Genomic DNA, 26,030 nt, shown 5'->3' on the forward strand with positions numbered 1-26,030 from the left:
CTCCACATTGATCTGGTACTCCCTGTATATAGCTCCACATTGATCTGGTACTCCCTGTATATAGCTCCACATTGATCTGGTACTTCCTGTATATATAGCTCCACATTGATCTGGTACTTCCTGTATATATAGCTCCACATTGATCTGGTACTTCCTGTATATATATAGCTCCACATTGATCTGGTTCTCCCTGTATATAGCTCCACATTGATCTGGTACTTCCTGTATATAGCTCCACATTGATCTGGTACTTCCTGTATGTAGCTCCACATTGATCTGGTACTCCCTGTATATAGCTCCACATTGATCTGGTACTTCCTGTATATAGCTCCACATTGATCTGGTACTTCCTGTATGTAGCTCCATATTGATCTGGTACTGGTACTTCCTGTATATAGCTCCACATTGATCTGGTACTCCCTGTATACAGCTCCACATTGATCTGGTACTCCCTGTATATAGCTCCACATTGATCTGGTACTGGTACTCCCTGTATATAGCTCCACATTGATCTGGTACTGGTACTCCCTGTATATAGCTCCACATTGATCTGGTACTCCCTGTATATAGCTCCACATTGATCTGGTACTCCCTGTATACAGCTCCACATTGATCTGGTACTCCCTGTATATAGCTCCACATTGATCTGGTACTGGTACTCCCTGTATATAGCTCCACATTGATCTGGTACTTCCTGTATACAGCTCCACATTGATCTGGTACTGGTACTCCCTGTATATAGCTCCACATTGATCTGGTACTTCCTGTATACAGCTCCACATTGATCTGGTACTCCCTGCATACAGCTCCACATTGATCTGGTACTCCCTGTATACAGCTCCACATTGATCTGGTACTTCCTGTATATAGCTCCACATTGATCTGGTACTTCCTGTATATAGCTCCACATTGATCTGGTACTTCCTGTATACAGCTCCACATTGATCTGGTACTTCCTGTATATAGCTCCACATTGATCTGGTACTTCCTGTATATAGCTCCACATTGATCTGGTACTCCCTGTATATAGCTCCACATTGATCTGGTACTGGTACTCCCTGTATACAGCACCACATTGATCTGGAACTTCCTGTATACAGCTCCACATTGATCTGGTACTGGTACTCCCTGTATACAGCTCCACATTGATCTGGTACTCCCTGTATATAGCTCCACATTGATCTGGTACTCCCTGTATATAGCTCCACATTGATCTGGTACTCCCTGTATACAGCCCCACATTGATCTGGTACTCCCTGTATACAGCCCCACATTGATCTGGTACTTCCTGTATACAGCTCCACATTGATCTGGTACTTCCTGTATATAGCTCCACATTGATCTGGTACTTCCTGTATATAGCTCCACATTGATCTGGTACTTCCGGTATATAGCTCCACATTGATCTGGTACTTCCTGTATATAGCTCCATTACAGTGTATTTAATATTATTCCCCGTGTTACATTATTTAATGTTTTAACTCTGCATCGTTGAGAAGGGCTCGTAACCAATCATTACATTGGGGACACTGCCCTGTGTAGGGTGCCGTCTTTCGGATGGGACGTTAAACGGGTGTCCTGACTCTCTGAGATCATTAAAGATCCCATGGTACTTATCGTAAGAGTAGGGGTGTTAACCCTGGTGTCCTGGCTAAACTCCCAATCTGGCCCTCATACCATCATGGTCACCTAATCATCCCAAGTTTACAATTGGCTCATTCATTCCCCTTCCTCTCTCCTGAAACTATTCCCCAGGTCGTTGCTGTAAATGAGAACGTGTTCTCAGTCAACTTACCTGGTAAAATAATGGTAAAATAAAAATAAAATAAAAAACATGTTAAAGTCTACAACAGTAGGTATTCGGCACACGTGACATAAAACTTGATTCAAAGTTTTGAAGAAGAGGATATTTTCCAGAAGGCCTCTAGTTAGACCCAGGTGGTGGCGCCACCGTGTGGACAGCAGGTGTAAACGCAGCAGCAGCGTAGCAAAATGAACACTCTCCTTTCCTCCTCACTACTCCGTCACCAGAGACGCCACATGGACATTATACATGGCTGCCTGCAGACGACACAAACAGACAAAGATGGCCGTCATAACTAACATAATAAAATAATAACCTCTAGCTTAGGGTCAGGGGTCAGCTGTATGAAGCCTACCTCAGCTCAGGGGTCAGCTGTATGAAGCCTACCTCAGCTCAGGGGTCAGCTGTATGAAGCCTACCTCAGCTCAGGGGTCAGCTGTATGAAGCCTACCTCAGCTCAGGGGTCAGCTGTATGAAGCCTACCTCAGCTCAGGGGTCAGCTGTATGAAGCCTACCTCAGCTCAGGGGTCAGCTGTATGAAGCCTACCTCAGCTCAGGGGTCAGCTGTATGAAGCCTACCTCAGCTCAGGGGTCAGCTGTATGAAGCCTACCTCAGGTCAGGGGTCAGCTGTATGAAGTCTACCTCAGGTCAGGGGTCAGCTGTATGAAGCCTACCTCAGGTCAGGGGTCAGCTGTATGAAGCCTACCTCAGGTCAGGGTTAGCTGTAAGAAGCCTACCTCGGGTCAGGGTTCAGCTGTAAGAAGCCTACCTCGGGTCAGGGTTCAGCTGTATGAAGCCTACCTCGGGTCAGGGTTCAGCTGTATGAAGCCTACCTCGGGTCAGGGTTCAGCTGTATGAAGCCTACCTCGGGTCAGGGGTTAGCTGTATGAAGCCTACCTCAGGTCAGGGGTTAGCTGTATGAAGCCTACCTCAGGTCAGGGGTTAGCTGTATGAAGCCTACCTCAGGTCAGGGGTTAGCTGTATGAAGCCTACCTCGGGTCAGGGTTCAGGGGTCAGCTGTATGAAGCCTACCTCAGGTCAGGGGTTAGCTGTATGAAGCCTACCTCAGGTCAGGAGAAACAGACAGGTTTCAGCTGGGTCAGGAGAAACAGACAGGTTTCAGCTGGGTCAGGAGAAACAGTAGTAGGTCTGAGATCAGATCAAGAGAGGAGCAACTCTGAGCTAAAACAGACCGAGACGAGTACCTTGAATCCAATGATGAAAAGGCTGAGTGTGTCCAGGACAGTCAGACAGACCTCCAGCAGGGACTGACTGGACACTTCTGCATCAGAGAGGTACGCTGCAGAACAGACACACTACCCCGAGTACGCTGCGGAACAGACACACTACCACGAGTACGCTGCGGAACAGACACACCACCCCGAGTACCCTGCGGAACAGACACACCATCCCGAGTACCCTGCGGAACAGACACACCACCCCGAGTACCCTGCGGAACAGACACACCACCCCGAGTACCCTGCCGAAGAGAGACACACCACCCCGAGTACCCTGCGGAACAGACACACCACCCCGAGTACCCTGCGGAACAGACACACCACCCCGAGTACCCTGCGGAACAGACACACCACCCCGAGTACCCTGCGGAACAGACACACCACCCCGAGTACCCTGCGGAACAGACACACCACCCCGAGTACCCTGCGGAACAGACACACCACCCCGAGTACCCTGCGGAACAGACACACCACCCCGAGTACCCTGCGGAACAGACACACCACCCCGAGTACGCTGCGGAACAGACACACCACCCCGAGTACGCTGCGGAACAGACAAACCACCCCGAGTACGCTGCGGAACAGACAAACCACCCCAAGTACGCTGCGGAACAGACAAACCACCCCGAGTACGCTGCGGAACAGACACACCACCCCGAGTACGCTGCGGAACAGACACACCACCCCGAGTACGCTGCGGAACAGACACACCACCCCGAGTACGCTGCGGAACAGACACACCACCCCGAGTACGCTGCAGAACAGACACACTACCCCGAGTACGCTGCAGAACAGACACACTACCCCGAGTACGCTGCAGAACAGACACACTACCCCGAGTACGCTGCAGAACAGACACACTACCCTCATGATCCCTCACATCAATGAGACCCACATGGCGTGTCTCCACCTCATGATCCCTCACATAACGATGTCATCTTCATTTGAATACCATGCCATCATGCCATCTTCATTTGAATACCATGCCATCTTCATTTGAATACCATTCAATCACTGCCTTTTTAGGTCAAACTCAATACTGTGTCACATATCAACGTTGCAGGCTACAGGCTTAAAGTGCATGTTTAACATGAAAAAATAACTTGGAGACCTAGGGTTATTATTTCATTTGAGTTGAGGAATTACAAAAAGTATACCGTTGTCTGTGAATGTTCGGAGGTAGCCGGGGATTGCTGTGTTTCTCCTCTAGTGTGTATGCATATAATTAGTAGATTTGGACAGAAAACACTCTGAAGTTTCTAAAACTGTTTGAATGATGTCTGTGAGTATAACAGAACTCATATGGCAGGAAAAAACCTGAGAAAAATCCAACCAGGAAGTGTGGAAATCTGAGGTTTGTAGTTTTTCAAGTGATTCCCTATCCAGTATACAGTGTCTGTGGGGTAACTTTGCACTTCCTACGGCTTCCACTAGATGTCAACAGTCTTTACAACATGGTTTCATGCTTCCATTGTGACTGGGGAGAGAATAAGAGCTCCTGGAGTCAGATGACTGAGAGAATGACATGAGTTCAGTGGCGCGCGCTCCCGTTAGAGTTATCTGTGTTCGTTTTCATTTCTGAAGACATTGGAATTGTCCGGTTGGAATATTACTGAAGATTTATGATAAAAACATCCTAAAGATTGATGCTGTACATCGTTTGGCATGTTTCTACGAACGTAAATATAACTTTTTTTGACTTAGCGTCGTGAGATTTTACGCACGCTTCCTGCATTTGGAGTAGTGGACTAAACGCGCGAACAAAAAGGAGGTATTTGGACATAAATGATGGACTTTATCGAACAAAACAAACATTTATTGTGGAACTGGGATTCCTGGGAGTGCATTCTGATGAAGATCAAAGGTAAGTGAATATTTATAATGCTATTTATCATTTTAGTTGACTCCAAAATGGCGGGTATCTGTATTACTTGTTGTTGTTGTCTGAGCGCTGTACTCAGATTATTGCAAAGTGTGGTTTCGCTGTAAAGCTTTTTTGAAATCTGTCACAGCGGTTGCATAAAGGAGATGTTCATCTATAATTCTTTGAATTACAGTTTAATATTTTATCAACGTTTATGATGAGTATTTCTGTAAATTGATGTGCTCATTCACCGGAAGTTTTGAGAGGCAAAACATTTCTGAACATCACGCGCCAAAGAAAAATTGGTTTTTTGGCTATAAATATGAACTTTATCGAGCAAAACATACATGTATTGTGTAACATGAAGTCCTATGAGTGCCATCTAAAGAAGATCATCAAAGGTTAGTGATTCATTTTAGCTGTATTTCTGGTTTTTGTGACGCCTCTCCTTGCTTGGAAAATGGCTGTGTGGTTTTTCTTGTCTCGGCGCTGTCCTAACATAATCTAATGTTATGCTTTCGCCGTAAAGCCTTTTTGAAATCGGACAATGTGGTTGGATTAACATGTTAGGGCTAGGGGGCAGTATTTACACGGCCGGATAAAAAACGTAACCGATTTAATCTGGTTATTACTACTGCCCAGAAACTAGAATATGCATATAATTATTGGCTTTGGATAGAAAACACCCTAAAGCATCTAAAACTGTTTGAATGGTGTCTGTGAGTATAACAGAACTCATATGGCAGGCAAAAACCTGAGAAGATTCCAAACAGGAAGTACCCTCTCTGACCATTCCTTGGGCTTCTTGGCTCTGTTTATTGAACATTTAGGATCTTTGCTGTAACGTGACACTTCCTACGGCTCCCATAGGCTCTCAGAACCCGGGAAAAAGCTGAATGATGTAATTCCAGCCGCTGGCTGAAAAACTTTAGCGCCTTGGTTAAGTGGTCTATCAGAGGACAATGGGCTGAGGCGCGTGCACGAGTCGACACTTCCTTTTGAAATAGGGTGCAGGCCAGGCAGCAGGCTGTTAGCCAGCCTGCCAGCTTAGTGGAGTCTGCCACTAGCACAGTCAGCATAGTCAGCTCAGCTTTCCCCATTGAGACCGTGTCTGGGCCTCGATCTAGGTTGGGCAAAATTAAAAATGGCGGTGTTCGCTTTAGCTATCTCACTAGTATAAAGACCTCCTCCATTCCTGCCATTATTGAAAGAGATTGTGATACCTCACATCTCAAAATTGGGTTACTTAATGTTAGATCCCTCACTTCCAAGGCAGTTATAGTCAATGAACTAATCACTGATAATAATCTTGATGTGATTGGCCTGACTGAAACATGGCTTAAGCCTGATGAATTTACTGTGTTAAATGAGGCCTCACCCCCTGGTTACATTAGTGACCATACCCCCCTTGCATCCGGCAAAGGCGGAGGTGTTGCTAACATTTACGATAGCAAATTTCAATTTACAAAAAAAAAAACAACAATGACGTTTTCGTCTTTTGAGCTTCTAGTCATGAAATCTATGCAGCCTACTCACTCACTTTTTATAGCTACTGTTTATAGGCCTCCTGGGCCATATGCAGTGTTCCTCACTGAGTTCCCTGAATTCCTATCGGATCTTGTAGTCATAGCAGATAATATTCTAATTTTTGGTGACTTTAACATTCACATGGAAAAGTCCACATACCCACTCCAAAAGGCTTTCGGAGCCATCATCGACTCAGTGGGTTTTGTCCAACATGTCTCTGGACCTACTCACTGCCACAGTCATACTCTGGACCTAGTTTTGTCCCATGGAATAAATGTTGTGGATCTAAATGTTTTTCCTCATAATCCTGGACTATCGGACCACCATTTTATTACGTTTGCAATTGCAACAAATAATCTGCTCAGACCCCAACCAAGGAGCTTTAAAAGTCGTGCTATAAATTCTCAGACAACCCAAAGATTCCTTGATGCCCTTCCAGACTGCCTCTGCCTACCCAAGGATGTCAGAGGACAAAAATCAGTTAACCACCTAACCGAGGAACTCAATTTAACCTTGCGCAATACCCTAGATGCAGTTGCACCCCTAAAAACTAAAAACATCTGTCATAAGAAACTAGCTCCCTGGTATACAGAAAATACACGAGCTCTGAAGCAAGCTTCCAGAAAATTGGAACGGAAATGGCGCCACACCAAACTGGAAGTCTTCCGACTAGCTTGGAAAGACAGTACCGTGCAGTATCGAAGAGCCCTTACTGCTGCTCGATCATCCTATTTTTCCAACTTAATTGAGGAAAATAAGAACAATCCGAAATTTCTTTTTGATACTGTCGCAAAGCTAACTAAAAAGCAGCCTTCGCAAATGGAGGATGGCTTTCACTTCAGCAGTAATAAATTTATGAACTTCTTTGAGGAAAAGATCATGATCATTAGAAAGCAAATTACAGACTCCTCTTTAAATCTGGGTATTCCTCCAAAGCTCCATTGTCCTGAGTCTGCACAACTCTGCCAGGACCTAGGATCAAGGGAGATACTAAAGTGTTTTAGTACTATATCTCTTGACGCAATGATGAAAATAATCATGGCCTCCAAACCCTCAAGCTGCATACTGGACCCTGTTCCAACTAAACTACTGAAAGAGCTGCTTCCTGTGCTTGGCCCTCCTATGTTGAACATAATAAACGGCTCTCTATCCACCGGATGTGTACCAAGCTCACTAAAAGTGGCAGTAATAAAGCCTCTCTTGAAAAAGCCGAATCTTGATCCAGAAATTATAAAAAACTATCGGCCTATATCGAATCTTCCATTCCTCTCCAAAATTTTTGAAAAAGCTGTTGCACAGCAACTCACTGCCTTCCTGAAGACAAACAATGTATACGAAACGCTTCAGTCTGGTTTTAGACCCCATCATAGCACTGAGACTGCACTTGTGAAGGTGGTAAATGACCTTTTAATGACGTCAGACCGAGGCTCTGCATCTGTCCTCGTGCTCCTAGATCTTAGTGCCGCTTTTGATACCATCGATCACCACATTCTTTTGGAGAGATTGGAAACCCAAATTGGTCTACATGGACAAGTTCTGGCCTGGTTTAGATCTTATCTGTCGGAAAGATATCAGTTTGTCTCTGTGAATGGTTTGTCCTCTGACAAATCAATTGTAAATTTCGGTGTTCCTCAAGGTTCCGTTTTAGGACCACTATTGTTTTCACTATATATTTTACCTCTTGGGGATGTCATTCGAAAACATAATGTTAAATTTCACTGCTATGCGGACGACACACAGCTGTACATTTAAATGAAACATGGTGAAGCCCCAAAATTGCCCTCGCTAGAAGCCTGTGTTTCAGACATAAAGAAGTGGATGGCTGCAAACTTTCTACTTTTAAACTCAGACAAAACAGAGATGCTTGTTCTAGGTCCCAAGAAACAAAGAGATCTTCTGTTGAATCTGACAATTAATCTGGATGGTTGTACAGTCATCCCAAATAAAACTGTGAAGGACCTCGGCGTTACTCTGGACCCTGATCTCTCTTTTGAAGAACATATCAAGACTGTTTCAAGGACAGCTTTTTTCCATCTACGTAACATTGCAAAAATCAGAAATTTTCTGTCCAAAAATGACGCAGAAAAATTAATCCATGCTTTTGTTACTTCTTGGCTGGACTACTGCAATGCTCTACTTTCCGGCTACCCGGATAAAGCACTAAATAAACTTCAGTTAGTGCTAAATACGGCTGCTAGAATCCTGACTAGAACCAAAAAATTTGATCATATTACTCCAGTGCTAGCCTCCCTACACTGGCTTCCTGTTAAGGCAAGGGCTGATTTCAAGGTTTTACTGCTAACCTACAAAGCATTACATGGGCTTGCTCCTACCTATCTTTCCGATTTGGTCCTGCCGTACATACCTACACATACGCTACGGTCACAAGACGCAGGCCTCCTAATTGTCCCTAGAATTTCTAAGCAAACGGCTGGAGGTAGGGCTTTCTCCTATAGAGCTCCATTTTTATGGAATGGTCTGCCTACCAATGTGAGAGACGCAGACTCAGTCTCAACCTTTAAGTCTTTACTGAAGACTTATCTCTTCAGTAGGTCCTATGATTAAGTATAGTCTGGCCCAGGAGTGTGAAGGTGAACGGAAAGGCTGGAGCAACGAACCGCCCTTGCTGTCTCTGCCTTGCCGGTTCCCCTCTTTCCACTGGGATTCTCTGCCTCTAACCCTTTTACAGGGGCTGAGTCACTGGCCTACTGGTGTTCTTCCATGCCGTCCATGGGAGGGGTGCGTCACTTGAGTGGGTTGAGTCACTGACGTGGTCTTCCTGTCTGGGTTGGCGCCCCCCCCTTGGGTTGTGCCATGGCGGAGATCGTTGTGGGCTATACTCGGCCTTGTCTTAGGACGGTAAGTTGGTGGTTGGAGACATCCCTCTAGTGGTGTGGGGGCTGTGCTTTGGCAAAGTGGGTGGGGTTATATCCTGCCTGTTTGGCCCTGTCCGGGGGTATCATCGGATGGGGCCACAGTGTCTTCTGATCCCTCCTGTCTCAGCCTCCAGTATTTATGCTGCAGTAGTTTATGTGTCGGGGGGCTAGGGTCAGTCTGTTACATCTGGAGTATTTCTCTTGTCTTATCCGGTGTCCTGTGTGAATTTAAATATGCTCTCTCTAATTCTCTCTTTCTCTCTTTCTGTCTTTCTCTCGGAGGACCTGAGCCCTAGGACCATGCCTCAGGACTACCTGGTATGATGACTCCTTGCTGTCCCCAGTCCACCTGGCCGTGCTGCTGCTCCAGTTTCAACTGTTCTGCCTGCGGCTATGGAACCCTGACCTGTTCACCGGACGTGCTTGTTGCACCCTCGACAACTACTATGATTATTATTATTTGACCATGCTGGTCATTTATGAACATTTTAACATTTTGACCATGTTCTGTTATAATATCCACCCTGCACAGCCAGAAGAGGACTGGCCACCCCTCATAGCCTGGTTCCTCTCTAGGTTTCTTCCTAGGTTTTTGGCCTTTCTAGGGAGTTTTTCCTAGGGAGTTTTTCCTAGCCACCGTGCTTCTTTCACATGCTTTGCTTGCTGTTTGGGGTTTTAGGCTGGGTTTCTGTACAGCACTTTGAGAATATCAGCTGATGTACGAAGGGCTATATAAAAATAAATTTGATTTGATTTGATTTGACCCCATGTTTTTATTTTCTTTCGTCTTTGAACCTAAACACAGATTCCCGGTCGGAATATTATCGCTTTTTTACGAGAAAAATGGCATAAAAATTGATTTTAAACAGCGGTTGACATGCTTCGAAGTACGGTAATGGAATATTTAGAATTTTTTTGTCACGAAATGCGTTGTGCGCGTCACCCTTCTTTACTATTCGGATAGTGTCTTGAACGCACGAACAAAACAGAGGATATTTGAACATAACTATGGATTATTTTGAACCAAACCAACATTTGTTAATGAAGTAGAAGTCCTGGGAGTGCATTCTGACGAAGACAGCAAAGGTAATAACATTTTTCTTATAGTAAATCTGATTTTGGTGAGTGCTAACTTGGTGGGTGTCTAAATAGCTAGCCCTGTGATGCCGGGCTATCTACTGAGAATATTGCAAAATGTGCTTTCACCGAAAAGCTATTTTAAAATCGGACATAGCGAGTGCATAGGGGAGTTCTGTATCTATAATTCTTAAAATAATTGTTATGTTTTTTTGTGAATGTTTATCGTGAGTAATTTAGTAAATTCACCGGAAGTTTGCGGGGGGTATGCTAGTTCTGAACGTCACATGCTAATGTAAAAAGCTGGTTTTTGATATAAATATGAACTTGATTGAACAAAACATGCATGTATTGTATAACATAATGTCCTAAGATTGTCATCTGATGAAGATCATCAAAGGTTAGTGCTGCATTTAGCTGTGGTTTGGGTTTATGTGACATTATATGCTAGCTTGAAAAATGGGTGTCTGATTATTTATGGCTGGGTACTCTGCTGACATAATCTAATGTTTTGCTTTCGTTGTAAAGCCTTTTTGAAATCGGACAGTGTGGTTAGATTAACGGGTCTTGTCTTTAAAATGGTGTAAAATAGTCATATGTTTGATAAATTGAAGTAATAGCATTTCTAAGGTATTTCAATAACGCGCCACAGGATTCCACTGGCTGTTACGTAGGTGGGACGAAATCGTCCCACTGGCCCTAGAGAAGTTAACGAGAAGTTCATCTTTAAAATGGGATATAATAGTTGTATGTTTGAGAAATTTGAATTATGAGATTTGTGTTGTTTTGAATTTGCCGCCCTGCTATTTCACCGGCTGTTGAATAGTGTGTCCCGCGGGTGGGACGCTAGCGTCCCACATGTCCTAGAGAGGTTTTAACTGACTTGCCTAGTTAAATAAAGGTTCAATAAAAAAAATAAAAAGCTAGTTAACGTTAGTGTGAGAGAACTATATACCTAATGTAGTAACAATGGAGCCTAATTGAATGTAATCTATCTAGCTAACGAGTTAGTTTAACTAGCTGCTGTTAGCATATGGCTAGTTTGATACAGTTAGCTCGTTAGCTAGCTATCTAGCAAAACCAACGATTTACAATGTTGAACCAACCAACCATCCAAAACAAATAATTAAGCAATTTTAGCAGCGTGCAATCACATAAAACCTCATACCTTCCATTCTGTTCCCTGGACTACACTAACAAGTGATTCCACATGACATAAGCTTCCACAGCAGTCTGATCTGTAGCTACACATTGTGCCCACTATCACCTCCCCCACCACCACCTCTCCACACAGCCTTCCAAAGAAGTTTGAACTGAAGTTTCCCTCTTACATTCGTCCGCTCTCCTCTCCTTAGCAGTCGTCACTCCCAGTTCTCGTTGCATGAGCAGTTCCAGTCTTTCAATAATCGCCTCCTCTCCTTAGCAGTCGTCACTCCCAGTTCTCGTTGCATGAGCAGTTCCAGTCTTCAAATAATCACCTCCTCTCCTTAGCAGTCGTCACTCCCAGTTCTCGTTGCATGAGCAGTTCCAGTCTTCCAATAATCACCTCCTCTCCTTAGCAGTCGTCACTCCCAGGTCTCGTTGCATGAGCAGTTCCAGTCTTCCAATAATCACCTCCTCTCCTTAGCAGTCGTCACTCCCAGGTCTCGTTGCATGAGCAGTTCCAGTCTTCCAATAATCACTCAGTTGCGGCATTGACTTATCAGTTGTTAGTTTAATATTATATTTTACAATCGAGGTATAGACGCGTATAACGCCTCATAATACTCAATAAAGCTGTCAGTTGTGCATTATAACCTCTATATAACCTATATATTATAACCTATATATAATAACCTATATATTATAACCTATATGGAGGAACAAGCTGTTGCTGTATCGCCATGGTGATATGGTTACTAGGCTACATACCATCCAGCACGACGTCCTCTCTGCCTCAGCTGCTCCTCCGCCGTCCCCGGTTTATCGGGGCCTCGCGTCAACTTCCTCGTAACGGGATGCGTGGCCAGAGATATTGCTGTGCACCTTTTCATCAGATCTGGTGCAGAATAATGCAACAACATCCGTAGACTGATAGACGCCCCTTATGGAGACTATGCAAGCCGCCTTAGTTTCTCTCTCTCTGTCCCCGGGCTAGTTAGAACGGCGCATCACCGGCCAGATGGGGAGAGTTCAGTTGGCTTGAACGTTTGCTACGTTGCGGAACGGTTTGTAATGAACGACACGTTTCCCCCAAAAACATTATTGAACAGACTTTGGAGGTACGTTTGCAAATGAGTGACACGTTTAAAAGGGCAGTGGCCATGCTGACAGCGTTCCCCCAACACCTCCCGTTTTCAACTGGTTGTTATGTACAGCACCGTTTCCTTCCAATTGAACGTTAAAAAAAACGTACTGAACGCAGCCCTGGCGTGGGGCTGCGTTCCTTCATGCCATGTCAGATTAACGTCGGTGACTGATGACTTTGTGCAGTAACTCAAGTCTGTTGGGTTTCAGTCTATAAGTAGTGCTCTTGTTTTCCAAATAGATTGTGCCCATGTCTGTTACCGTGGATCTCCGTGAAGCCAGTCCTCAAAGTACCCGTGTACCGTGTATTATTACCGGGGCGAAACCATTCGGCATGCCTCCCTTTCACTTAGCCGACCCAGAGAAACTAATGATGATAATCTGTAGAGTAATGAACAGTTGTTCCGTTGAATTCATCCCTAACCGGATGTTATGCTGTCCCATTACAGGCCAAGAACATCACACGGGGAGAACGGCCTATCCATCTACAACGTTACAACTATTCAACTCCGTTCACCTTTCTAAAACAAATCAAATGTATTTATAAAGCCCTTCTTACATCAGCTGATATCTCAAAGTGCTGTACAGAAACCCAGCCTAAAATCCCAAACAGCAAGCAATGCAGGTGTAGAAGCACAGTGGCTAGGAAAAACTCCCTAGAAAGGCCAAAACCTAGGAAGAAACCTAGAGAGGAACAAGGCTATGAGGGGTGGCCAGTCCTCTTCTGGCTGTGCCGGGTGGAGATTATAACAAAACATGGCCAAGATGTTCAAATGTTCATAAATGACCAGCATGGTGAAATAATAATAATCACAGTGGTTGTCGAGGGTGCAACAGGTCAGCACGGCCAGGTGGACTGGGGACAGCAAGGAGTCATCATGCCAGGTAGTCCTGAGGCATGGTCCTAGGGCTCAGGTCCTCCGAGAGAGAAAGAAAGAAAGAAAGAGGGAAAGAGAGAACTAGAGAGAGCATACTTAAATTCACACAGGACACCGGATAAGACAGGAGAAATACTCCAGATATAACAGACTGACCCTAGCCCCCCGACACATAAACTACTGCAGCATAAATACTGGAGGCTGAGACAGGAGGGGTCAGGAGACACTGTGGCCCCATCCGATGATACCCCCGGACAGGGCCAAACAGGCAGGATATAACCCCACCCATTTTGCCAAAGCACAGCCCCCACACCACTAGAGGGATATCTTCAACCACCAACTTACCATCCTGAGACAAGGCCGAGTATAGCCCACAAAGATCTCCGCCACGGTACAACCTAAGGGGGGGCGCCAACCCAGACAGGAAGACCACGTCAGTGACTCAACCCACTCAAGTGACGCACCCCTCCTAGGGACGGCTTGGAAGAGCAGCAGTAAGCCAGTGACTCGGCCCCTGTAATGTGGTTAGAGGTAGAGAATCCCAGTGGAGAGAGGGGAACCGGCTAGGCAGAGACAGCAAGTCCAGGCTCCAGAGCCTTTCCGTTCACCTTCACACCCCTGGGCCAGACTACACTCAATCATAGGACCTACTGAAGAGATGAGTCTTCAATAAAGACTTAAAGGTTGAGACCGAGTCTGCGTCTCTCACATGGGTAGGGAGACCATTCCATAAAAAAATGGAGCTCAATAGGAGAAAGCCCTGCCTCCAGCTGTTTGCTTAGAAATTCTAGGGACAGTTAGGAGGCCTGCGTCTTGTGACCGTAGCGTACGTGTAGGTATGTACGGCAGGACCAAATCGGAAAGATAGGTAGGAGCAAGCCCATGTCATGCTTTGTAGGTTAGCAGTAAAACCTTGAAATCAGCCCTTGCCTTAACAGCCAGTGTAGAGAGGCTAGCACTGGAGTAATATGACCACAATTTTCTGGTTCTAGTCAGGATTCTAGCAGCCGTATTTAGCACTAACTGAAGTTTATTTAGTGCTTTATCCGGGTAGCCGGAAAGTAGAGCATTGCAGTAGTCTATCCTAGAAGTGACAAAAGCATGGATTAATTTGTGTGCATCAACACATCACAACACTGGATCATGATGGGATCGTCCATTAAAATCAAAAAGAAAACGCAGAAACAAGCCACTAGGAAAATGCGACTCATATTCCAATATTGTTTTTGGCATGTTGTTACATGAGTTGATGTAACTGTGTGCGGGTCTTTCAACAGACATATTGCCATCGGATGGACAACTCATATATATATATATATATATATATATATATATATATATATATATTTCAGTAGAAGTGTTTTTCTGGACCTGCTGTCTGTAGAGTAGAGTTATGTCCACAGGGTGGCGATACAGTTGAACAACAGCTTCCAGTAGGAATGTATTGTTGTAGTTAGCCCTGTCTGCAGATAGGGAGCTTCCAGTTCATCATCCACCAAACCTGATAGTGGAGACACAACCAGGCGTTTTCCCCCCGCCGCCGCCCTGCCCGGAGCCTCGCTGTCTGGTGCCCTGCCCGGAGCCTCCGCGGTCAATGCCAAATGCAGAAAGAGACGGCTATCCACCCCGACGGGTCTAAAACCTATTTACTAACCCCCTGAATATACCAAATAAACCTGAATGGATACGTTGTTAAGACAACGACCTATGCAATGGGAATAGTCAACATGGAATTTGGATTTGACGGACCTTTTTGTATATAATAAATACCTAACGTTAGTTAGCTAGGAAGGTTAGCTATCAAAGGCTGCCTAACATTAGCAAAGGAGCTAGCTAGCTAACGTTAGCTAGTTACCTTGAAAAGGAGAAAAGAAATACGGCAAAGTTGGGACTTCTGTAGGCAAAAGACCGTTTTTCCACCCCCAAACAAGTTTCTTTTAACATAGTTAGCTACCTGTAGTAACGCTACCAGTGTATTGTTAATGTTAGTGAGGTAATTTTCAGCTAACGTTGTGTTGGCTAACGTTAGCCGTCGTGTTAGCTAGCTGTTAGCAGGACAATCTGACGCCGTCTCATCAGTGATCATTTACTTTTCAATGTGTTCTTCCATACTGGACACTTCAGTTCAAGTTATTGAGCTGACGTGAAAGACATATAAATACATTAAGTTAAGTGAAGTTTTTTGGGGGTGGGAGTTAAATCAAAAATGTACAACAGAGTGAAGTCAATGGCGTTGCTGAAACAAATGACGATGCTGTCGTGTCTGTACGTGATGGTCCTCCGTCCGGTAACCGGTGAGTAAACAACACTATGAGATAAGGGTTTCGACCTGTTGTTGTTGGACCTGTTGTGTCTCTTCTGGATAGTTAACTAGTACAACAGTCCTATCAGGCGAAGCTTGTCTATTAGCTGGGATACAGACAGTCCAAATCAGCTATACTGGTCTGTCTAGCTACAGGTTGTTACACCACATCATGTGGATTTATTAAACAAATACGTTTTATTACTGGGAGTTTACACGATAGGTTGTGTTTGATGTAGTACAGATACTTTTAGACTAACCTTAACTTGGCGATACAATCTTCATTCTCGATTCGGCCAAACGTATATCTTCTAAAAAAAAATGTCCAGTTGCAGGTGGTCTATTTTATTTGAGAATATTCTCCATTATTAAAATAAATCAATATTTTTTTTTTTTTTTGCTCCACGACACAATCTGGTCTATTTCAAATCTTGTCTCTTGCTTGAGACAGCTGTGTCCACCCCAACGGTGCCGCATGTCATAATAACACTCACCTGGGGGTGTATTCATTATGTAGATTCTGTTGCAAAACGATTTGCAGCAGAAACCATTTACTTCAAACGCTGTTGAGTTCAGTTTTGTTCTTAAACGGAAATCATCTGCTAAATGACTTAAATGTAAGAAGCTGGAAGGAACCCTGCAGACTTCCTTCCACTTTGGAGCGTAGTTATAATCTATCATTTATAGTTGTGCAGCTTGTGCCAAACACTTCGCAGACTGTTCAGATTGTAATTGCAACACGTGGAATCCATACAGTTAAAATGAACTTCACCTTTTCGTTTAAGAACCAACAACTTTTATGTTATGTTGAAGAGGGTTTGGAGTCAACGGTTTCTGTTTCAAAAATGGTTTTAAAACAGACAAAACATTTCGCAACAGAATTGGCGTAATGAATATACCCATGTCTAGATCGATGAGAGAAGATTTTAAATAGACAAGATGGCGGTTTACACATTGTTGGATTACTTCATGGAGCAAAAAAATAAATGTTTTTAACTGAGAATTATTCTAAATTCAAACTCAGCAACTGGACAGACATTTTAGACGATACGTGTTTGGCCAAATCAAGAACGAAGATAGTATCGCCAAGTTAAGGTTGATCGTAAATTCTCTACTGCACCAAACAGTAGCTATCCTGTAATCCCAGTAACGGAAACCAAAACATCTTTGGTTAAATTGCATTATTATCTGGTGTAACAATCTGCTATTGTAGACCTACAGGACACCCTGTGTTCTCCTAATGGGTTGGTTGTAGAAACATACTAGGAGTGTCTACACTGTAGACCTACAGGACACCCTGTGTTCTCCTAATGGGTTGATGCCCAGCTTCTGAAACACCTTGACAGATAAGAGAGGAAAGCTTCTGAAACACCTTGACAGATAAGAGAGGAAAGCTTCTGAAACACCTTGACAGATAAGAGAGGAAAGCTTCTGAAACACCTTGACAGATAAGAGAGAGAGAAGAGAGCGGATGGGAAAGAGAGCGAGAGACAGAGAGGGAGAGAGCGGATGGGAAAGAGAGCGAGAGAGAGACCGAGAGGGAGAGAGCGGATGGGAAAGCGTAAGCGTCGAGAGAGGAAATGAGAAATATAAAACTAGTTTAAGAATGGAGTGGTGATCAGGTGATGGAAAACTCTCAGAATGTCTAGCTGTCTGCTCCTCCCATTTCCTGTCCTGTAATTTAGCCTGCTCTTTGATGAAGCGTGGGAGGATGACAGCGGAGTGTGTGTGTGTGTGTGTGTGTGTGTGTGTGTGTGTGTGTGTGTGTGTGTGTGTGTGTGTGTGTGTGTGTGTGTGTGTGTGTGTGTGTGTGTGTGTGCATTGCACTGATTTGCCTATGACTATGTAAACCAAACAGTACATTACCTTGAAGTGCCTCCAGGGCCACCCATTGTCTCGTTCTGCAGGTTTTACACTACAATGCCCTGTCTGTCTCTCCACTACTGTACCCTGTCTCTCCACTACCGTACCCTGTCTGTCTCCACAACCGTACCCTGTCTGTCTCTACACTACCGTACCCTGTCTGTCTCTACTACCGTACCCTGTCTGTCTCTACTACCGTACCCAGTCTGTCTCTACACTACCGTACCCTGTCTGTCTCTCCACTACCGTACCCTGTCTGTCTCCACTACCGTACCCTGTCTGTCTCTACACTACCGTACCCTGTCTGTCTCTCCACTACCGTACCCTGTCTGTCTCTACTACTGTACCCTGTCTGTCTCCCCTACCGTACCCTGTCTGTCTCCACTACCGTACCCTGTCTGTCTCCACTACCGTACCCTGTCTGTCTCCACTACCGTACCCTGTCTGTCTCTACACTACCGTACCCTGTCTGTCTCTACACTACCGTACCCTGTCTGTCTCTACACTACCGTACCCTGTCTGTCTCTGCACTACCGTACCCTGTCTGTCTCTCCACTACCGTACCCAGTCTCTCTCCACTACCGTACCCTGTCTGTCTCCACTACCGTACCCTGTCTGTCTCCACTACCGTACCCTGTCTGTCTCTACACTACCGTACCCTGTCTGTCTCTACACTACCGTACCCTGTCTGTCTCTACACTACCGTACCCTGTCTGTCTCTACACCACCGTACCCTGTCTGTCTCTACACTACCGTACCCTGTCTGTCTCTACACTACCGTACCCTGTCTGTCTCTCCACTACCGTACCCTGTCTGTCTCTCCACTACCGTACCCTGTCTGTCTCTACACTACCGTACCCTGTCTGTCTCTACACTACCGTACCCTGTCTGTCTACACTACACTACCGTACCCTGTCTGTCTACACTACACTACCGTACCCTGTCTGTCTCTCCACTACCGTACCCTGTCTGTCTCTCCACTACCGTACCCTGTCTGTCTCTCCACTACCGTACCCTCCACTACCGTACCCTGTCTGTCTCTCCACTACCGTACCATGTCTGTCTCTCCACTACCGTACCCTGTCTGTCTACACTACCGTACCCTGTCTGTCTCTACAATACCGTACCCTGTCTGTCTCTACACTACCGTACCCTGTCTGTCTCTACACTACCGTACCCTGTCTGTCTCTACACTACCGTACCCTGTCTGTCTCTACACTACCGTACCCTGTCTGTCTCTACACTACCGTTCCCTGTCTGTCTCTACACTACCGTTCCCTCTCTGTCTCTACACTACCGTTCCCTGTCTGTCTCTACACTACCGTACCCTGTCTGTCTCTACGCTACCGTACCCTGTCTGTCTCCACTGTCCAACCCTGTCCTACCCTGTCCCCTAGTCTGTTACCATACATATTCTGTCTCCACCCTGTCCTACCCTGTCCCCTAGTCTGTTATCATACATATTCTGTCTTCGTGGTCTAGTAGTAAAATTAGCCTGACTGGAAATCAAATGAATTGGTGACTGTTTGTAGAGTCCTGGAAGAGAGATACTCCCTCAGCAGGTTACATGATGAAGAACTACTCGGAGAGGGAGAGAGAGGGACCGAGAGGGAGAGAGAGAGAGACGGAGCTACTCTCTCAGCAGGTTACTTGATGAAAAACTACTCGGAGAGGGAGCGAGAGAGAGGGAGAGAGACGGAGCTACTCCCTCAGCAGGTTACATGATGAAGAACTACTCGGAGAGGGAGCGAGAGGGACCAAGAGGGAGAGAGAGAGAGACGGAGAAAGATGAGCTGTGATTGGTTGAGTCAACATTCTGCCTGTACTGATAGATAGTGTACAGTTCTGACGGTCTGCCTGCTGGCCGACCTGCCTGCTGGCCGACCTGCCTGTACTGATAGATAGTGTACAGTTCTGACGGTCTGCCTGCTGGCCGACCTGCCTGTACTGATAGATAGTGTACAGTTCTGACGGTCTGCCTGCTGGCCGACCTGCCTGCTGGCCAACCTGCCTGTACTGATAGATAGTGTACAGTTCTGATGGTCTGCCTGGCAGTCGGGGTTAGAGACGCCGTGGCGGTCGGGGCTAGAGACGCCGTGGCGGTCGGGGCTAGAGACGCCGTGGCGGTCGGGGCTAGAGACGCCGTGGCGGTCGGGGCTAGAGACTCGGGGTTAGAGACGCCATGGCAGTCGGGGCACCAAAACAGCAGGGAAGTGGAGCCTCTTAGTTGGTGCCCAGATTGACCCACTGTGCTATTTACTTAATGCATCTTTTTTTCTTTAATTTTTTTTGGTTGGGGATTTTTCTTAACGTGAAGGATCCCAGTTTTCCCTGAGGCTCAGTCTGGTTTAGGTTGATACTGGCTTTAATCAGGAGGATTATCGTGTCTGCAGGACAGCCTGAACCCAGACAGACCCTAGAGAGAGCAGAGCAGATGGAGAGGGACAGATTAAACACCCCCAGCCCTTCTTCAACATAAACCATTACCTCTCCCCTCTCCCCCTCTCCCCTACCATTATCCCCCTCTCCCCTACCATTATCCCCCTCTCCCCCTCTCCCCTACCATTATCCCCCTCTCCCCTACCATTATCCCCCTCTCCTCTACCATTATGCCCCTCTCCCCCTCTCCCCTACCCTTCTCCCCCTCTCCCCTGCCATTATGCCCCACCAATATGATGTATTTCCAGTAGGACATTTCAGGGGTCTATAATGGGATATATTTCCAGTAGGTCATTTCAGGGGTCCATAATGGGATGTATTTCCAGTAGGACATTTCAGGGGTCCATAATGGGATGTATTTCCAGTAGGACATTTCAGGGGTCCATAATGGGATATATTTCCAGTAGGACATTTCAGGGGTCTGTAATGGGATGTATTTCCAGTAGGACATTTCAGGGGTCCATAATGGGATATATTTCCAGTAGGACATTTCAGGGGTCTATAATATGTATTTCAAGTAGGACATTTCAGGGGTCTATAATGGGATGTATTTCCAGTAGGACATTTCAGGGGTCTATAATATGTATTTCAAGTAGGACATTTCAGGGGTCCATAATGGGATATATTTCCAGTAGGAGATTTCAGGGGTCTATAATATGTATTTCCAGTAGGACATTTCAGGGGTCTATAATATGTATTTCCAGTAGGACATTTCAGGGGTCTATAATATGTATTTCCAGTAGGACATTTCAGGGGTCCATAATATGAATTTCTAGTGTGGAGACTTGTAGAGGAGAGCAGCGAGAGGAGAGTCTGGCTGAGCGCTGGTTCCTTCTGACTGTAGAACACAGGACGTCCATCTCTGAGCGAGGGAGAAAGAAAACAGAAACCAGGCTGTTGTTGTTTTTCGCTGGTGAAGCCGGGGTGAGGAGGGGGACGGGGGAGCGATGGGGGAGGGGGGGAGATTAGCAAATAACTGGGCCATGGGTAAACACACCGCTGCTCTGGTCCAATGAACATCCTGACCCATAGAGGAACACTCCCCTCACTCAGACCCTGTCTCTAACCCTGACCCTGTCTCTAACCCTGTCTCTAACCCTGACCCTGTCTCTGACCCTGTCTCTAACCCTGACCCTGTCTCTAACCCTGTCTCCAACCCTGACCCTGTCTCTAACCCTGTCTCTGACCCTGTCTCTGACCCTGTCCCTGTCTCTAACCCTGTCTCTAACCCTGACCCTGTCTCTGACCCTGTCTCTGTCTCTAACCCTGTCTCTAACCCTGACCCTGCCTCTAACCCTGCCTCTAACCCTGCCTCTAACCCTGTCTCTGACCCTGTCTCTGACTCTGTCTCTAACCCTAACCCTGTCTCTAACCCTGTCTCTAAGCCTGACTCTGTCCCTAACCCTGTCTCTAACCCTGACCCTGTCTCTAACCCTGTCTCTAACCCTAACCCTGTCTCTGACCCTGTCTCTAACCCTGTCTCTGACCCTGTCTCTAACCCTGTCTCTAACCCTAACCCTGTCTCTAACCCTGACCCTGTCTCTAACCCTGTCTCTAACCCTGACCCTGTCTCTAACCCTGTCTCTAACCCTAACCCTGTCTCTAACCCTGTCTCTAACCCTAACCCTGTCTCTAACCCTGACCCTGTCTCTAACCCTGTCTCTGACCCTGTCTCTAACCCTGTCTCTAACCCTGTCTCTAACCCTGTCTCTAACCCTAACCCTGTCTCTAACCCTGACCTTGTCTCTAACCCTGACCTTGTCTCTAACCGTAACCCTGTCTCTAACCCTGTCTCTAACCCTGACCTTGTCTCTAACCCTGACCCTGTCTCTAACCATGACCCTGTCTCTAACCATGACCCTGTCTCTAACCATGACCCTGTCTCTAACCCTGGCCCTGTCTCTAACCCTGGCCCTGTCTCTAACCCTGTCTCTGACCCTGTCTCTAACCCTAACCCTGTCTCTAACCCTGTCTCTGACCCTGTCTCTAACCCTGACCCTGTCTCTAACCCTGACCCTGTCTCTGACCCTGTCTCTGACCCTGTCTCTAACCCTAACCCTGTCTCTAACCCTGTCTCTGACCCTGTCTCTAACCCTGACCCTGTCTCTAACCCTGACCCTGTCTCTAACCCTGACCCTGTCTCTGACCCTGTCTCTAACCCTAACCCTGTCTCTAACCCTGTCTCTGACCCTGTCTCTAACCCTGACCCTGTCTCTAACCCTGACCCTGTCTCTAACCCTGACCCTGTCTCTAACCCAGTCTCTAACCCTGTCTCTAACCCTGTAGACCAGGGTTAATGTAGTAGTGGGTCTGGAATACAGTAGACCAGGGTTAATGTAGTAGTGGGGCTGGAATACAGTAGACCAGGGTTAATGTAGTAGTGGGTCTGGAATACAGTAGACCAGGGTTAATGTAGTAGTGGGGCTGGAATACAGTAGACCAGGGTTAATGTCGTGGTGGGTCTGGAATACAGTAGACCAGGGTTAATGTAGTGGTGGGTCTGGAATACAGTAGACCAGGGTTAATGTAGTAGTGGGTCTGGAATACAGTAGACCAGGGTTAATGTAGTTGTGGGTCTGGAATACAGTAGACCAGGGTTAATGTAGTAGTGGGTCTGGAATACAGTAGACCAGTAGACCAGGGTTAATGTAGTAGTGGGTCTGGAATACAGTAGACCAGGGTTAATGTAGTGGTGGGTCTGGAATACAGTAGACCAGGGTTAATGTAGTAGTGGGTCTGGATTACAGTAGACCAGGGTTAATGTAGTAGTGGGTCTGGATTACAGTAGACCAGGGTTAATGTAGTAGTGGGTCTGGAATACAGTAGACCAGGGTTAATGTAGTAGTGGGTCTGGAATACAGTGGACCAGGGTTAATGTAGTAGTGGGTCTGGAATACAGTGGACCAGGGTTAATGTAGTAGTGGGTCTGGAATACAGTAGACCAGGGTTAATGTAGTAGCGGGTCTGGAATACAGTAGACCAGTAGACCAGGGTTGACTGGTTATCAGTAGGAGAGATTATAGTGCCAGTCTTTCTGGCAGGGAGCCAATGCCCACATGGACCAGACCAGCTTGACCTTGGAGTGGAGGGCTGAGACAGACAGACAGACAGACAGACAGACAGACAGACAGACAGACAGACAGACAGACAGACAGACTGGCCGTTAGTTAATTGCTTGTGTTCCTCTATCTCAGACAGACAGACAGGGTTAATGTAGTAATTAGTTAATTGCTTGTGTTCCTCTATCTCAGCTCTCTACATGGAGATGAGGACTCTGTGTTCAGTTTTCAGGTTCAACACCTGGTGGGTTGGTGGTAGGGGGGAGGCTGTAGTGGGGAGGAGGCTGTAGTGGGGAGGAGGCTGTAGTGGGGAGGAGGCTGTAGTGGGGAGGCTGTAGGGAGTCTGTAGTGGGGAGTCTGGGGGAGGCTGTAGGGGTCTGATTAGAGAAGAGATGGGTTGGTGGTAGGGGGGAGGCTGTAGGGGGGAGGCTGTAGGGGGGAGGCTGTAGGGGTCTGATTAGAGAAGAGATGGGTTGGTGGTAGGGGGAGGCTGTATGGGGGGAGGCTGTATGGGGGGAGGCTGTATGGGGGGAGGCTGTATGGGGGAGGCTGTATGGGGGAGGCTGTAGGAGTCTGATTAGAGAAGAGATGGGTTGGTGGTAGGGGGAGGTCAGGGGGAGGCTGTAGGGGGGAGGCTGTAGTGGGGAGTTTGGGAGAGGCTGTAGTGGGGAGGCTGTAGGGGGGAGGCTATATGGGGGAGGCTGTAGGGGTCTGATTAGAGAAGAGATGGGTTGGTGGTAGGGGGGAGACTGTAGGGGGGAGGCTGTAGGGGGGAGGCTGTAGTGGGGAGGCTGTAGGGGGGAGGTTGTAGGGGCAGGTAGGGGGAGGCTGTAGGGGGGAGGCTGTATGGGGTCTGATTAGAGAAGAGATGGGTTGGTGGTAGGGGGAGGCTGTAGGGGGGAGGCTGTAGGGGGTCTGATTAGAGAAGAGATGGGTTGGTGGTAGGGGGAGACTGTAGGGGGGAGGCTGTATGGGGGAGGCTGTAGGGGTCTGATTAGAGAAGAGATGGGTTGGTGGTAGGGGGAGGTCAGGGGGAGGCTGTATGGGGGGAGGTTGTATGGGGGGAGGCTGTATGGGGGAGGCTGTATGGGGGAGGCTGTAGGAGTCTGATTAGAGAAGAGATGGGTTGGTGGTAGGGGGGAGGCTGTAGGGGGGAGGCTGTAGGGGGGAGGCTGTAGGGGTCTGATTAGAGAAGAGATGGGTTGGTGGTAGGGGGAGGCTGTATGGGGGAGGCTGTAGGGGTCTGATTAGAGAAGAGATGGGTTGGTGGTAGGGGGGAGACTGTAGGGAGGAGGCTGTAGGGGGGAGGCTGTAGGGGGAGGCTGTAGTGGGGAGGCTGTAGGGGGGAGGTTGTAGGGGCAGGTAGGGGGAGGCTGTAGGGGGGAGGCTGTATGGGGTCTGATTAGAGAAGAGATGGGTTGGTGGTAGGGGGGAGGGCTGTAGGGGGAGGCTGTAGGGGGGAGGCTGTAGGGGGTCTGATTAGAGAAGAGATGGGTTGGTGGTAGGGGGAGACTGTAGGGGGGAGGCTGTATGGGGGAGGCTGTAGGGGTCTGATTAGAGAAGAGATGGGTTGGTGGTAGGGGGAGGCTGTATGGGGGGAGGCTGTATGGGGGGAGGCTGTTGGGGGGAGGCTGTAGGGGGAGGCTGTAGTGGGGAGTTTGGAAGAGGCTGTAGTGGGGAGGCTGTAGGGGGGAGGCTGTATGGGGGAGGCTGTAGGGGTCTGATTAGAGAAGAGATGGGTTGGTGGTAGGGGGAGGTCAGGGGGAGGCTGTAGTGGGGAGTTTGGGGGAGGCTGTAGTGGGGAGGCTGTAGTGGGGAGGCTGTAGGGGGGAGGCTGTAGTGGGGAGTTGGGGGGAGGCTGTAGTGGGGAGGCTGTAGTGAGGCTGTAGGGGGGGGCTGTAGTGGGGAGGCTGGGGGAGGTCAGGGGGAGGCTGTAGAGTGGAGGCTGTAGGGGTCTGATTAGAGAAGAGATGGGTTGGTGGTAGGGGGAGGTCAGGGGGAGGCTGTAGTGGGGAGGTAGGGGTGAGGCTGTAGGGGGAGGCTGTAGGGGGGAGACTGTAGTGGAGAGGCTGTAGGGTGGAGACTGTAGTGGAGAGGCTGTAGTGGAGAGGCTGTAGGGGGGAGGCTTTAGAAGGGAGACTGTAGTGGGGAGGCTGTAGTGGGGAGGCTGTGGGGGGAGGTCAGGGGGAGGCTGTAGTGGGGAGGCTGTAGGGGGGAGGTCAGGGGGAGGCTGTAGTTGGGAGGCTGTAGTTGGGAGGCTGTAGTGGGGAGGCTGTAGTGGGGAGGCTGTAGTTGTCTGATTGCACACTGTCTGGTGTTTCTTGAGAGCCATCTCTGTTTGCTGAATGTAGAATGACCACTGGTCTTCCTCCCCTCTTAGCTGACCAGCAGAAGGAGAGGGAATGTGCCTTCACTGAGCAGCAGTGGGAGATGGAGCGCGTGGCGATGGGAGAGGGACGGGTTTCTCCTGAGAACACCACTATCCACTGCTCTAAAGGATCTCACTGCTTCGGCCTCTGGGAGAAGAGTCCTCCTGGAGATGTCAGGCTGGTCAAACAAGGTGACAGCACCACACACGGTCTGGTACAGCGAACCTTGTGGAGGGACACAATTCACTATTTTCCATAAACACTCACCCTAGCTCCTAACCCTAGCTCCTAACCCTAGCTCCTAACCCTAGCCCCTAACCCTAGCCCCTAACCCTAGCTCCTAACCCTAGCTCCTAACCCTGGCTCCTCACCCTAGCTCCTAACCCTAGCTCCTCACCCTAGCTCCTAACCCTGTCCCTAGCTCCTAACCCTGTCCCTAGCTCCTAA

The 26,030-nt window shown here is 47.5% G+C and overlaps 1 protein-coding gene across 1 annotated transcript in view; it reads left to right on the plus strand.

Moving 5' to 3' along the window:
• Positions 1-14,988: 14,988 nt before the first annotated feature.
• The window catches only part of LOC106574976 (bone morphogenetic protein receptor type-2), a 145,614-nt gene continuing 134,572 nt past the window's right edge, over positions 14,989-26,030 (plus strand). The window contains exons 1-2 of the mRNA XM_045699655.2: positions 14,989-15,845; positions 25,595-25,774. Coding sequence (XP_045555611.1) covers positions 15,758-15,845; positions 25,595-25,774 — 268 coding nt within the window. The 5' untranslated portion in view covers positions 14,989-15,757. The remainder of the gene's footprint in view (positions 15,846-25,594; positions 25,775-26,030) is intronic.

Source organism: Salmo salar, chromosome 17 (assembly GCF_965601325.2).
Source record: "Salmo salar chromosome 17, fSalSal1, whole genome shotgun sequence".
NCBI lineage: Eukaryota > Metazoa > Chordata > Actinopteri > Salmoniformes > Salmonidae > Salmo > Salmo salar.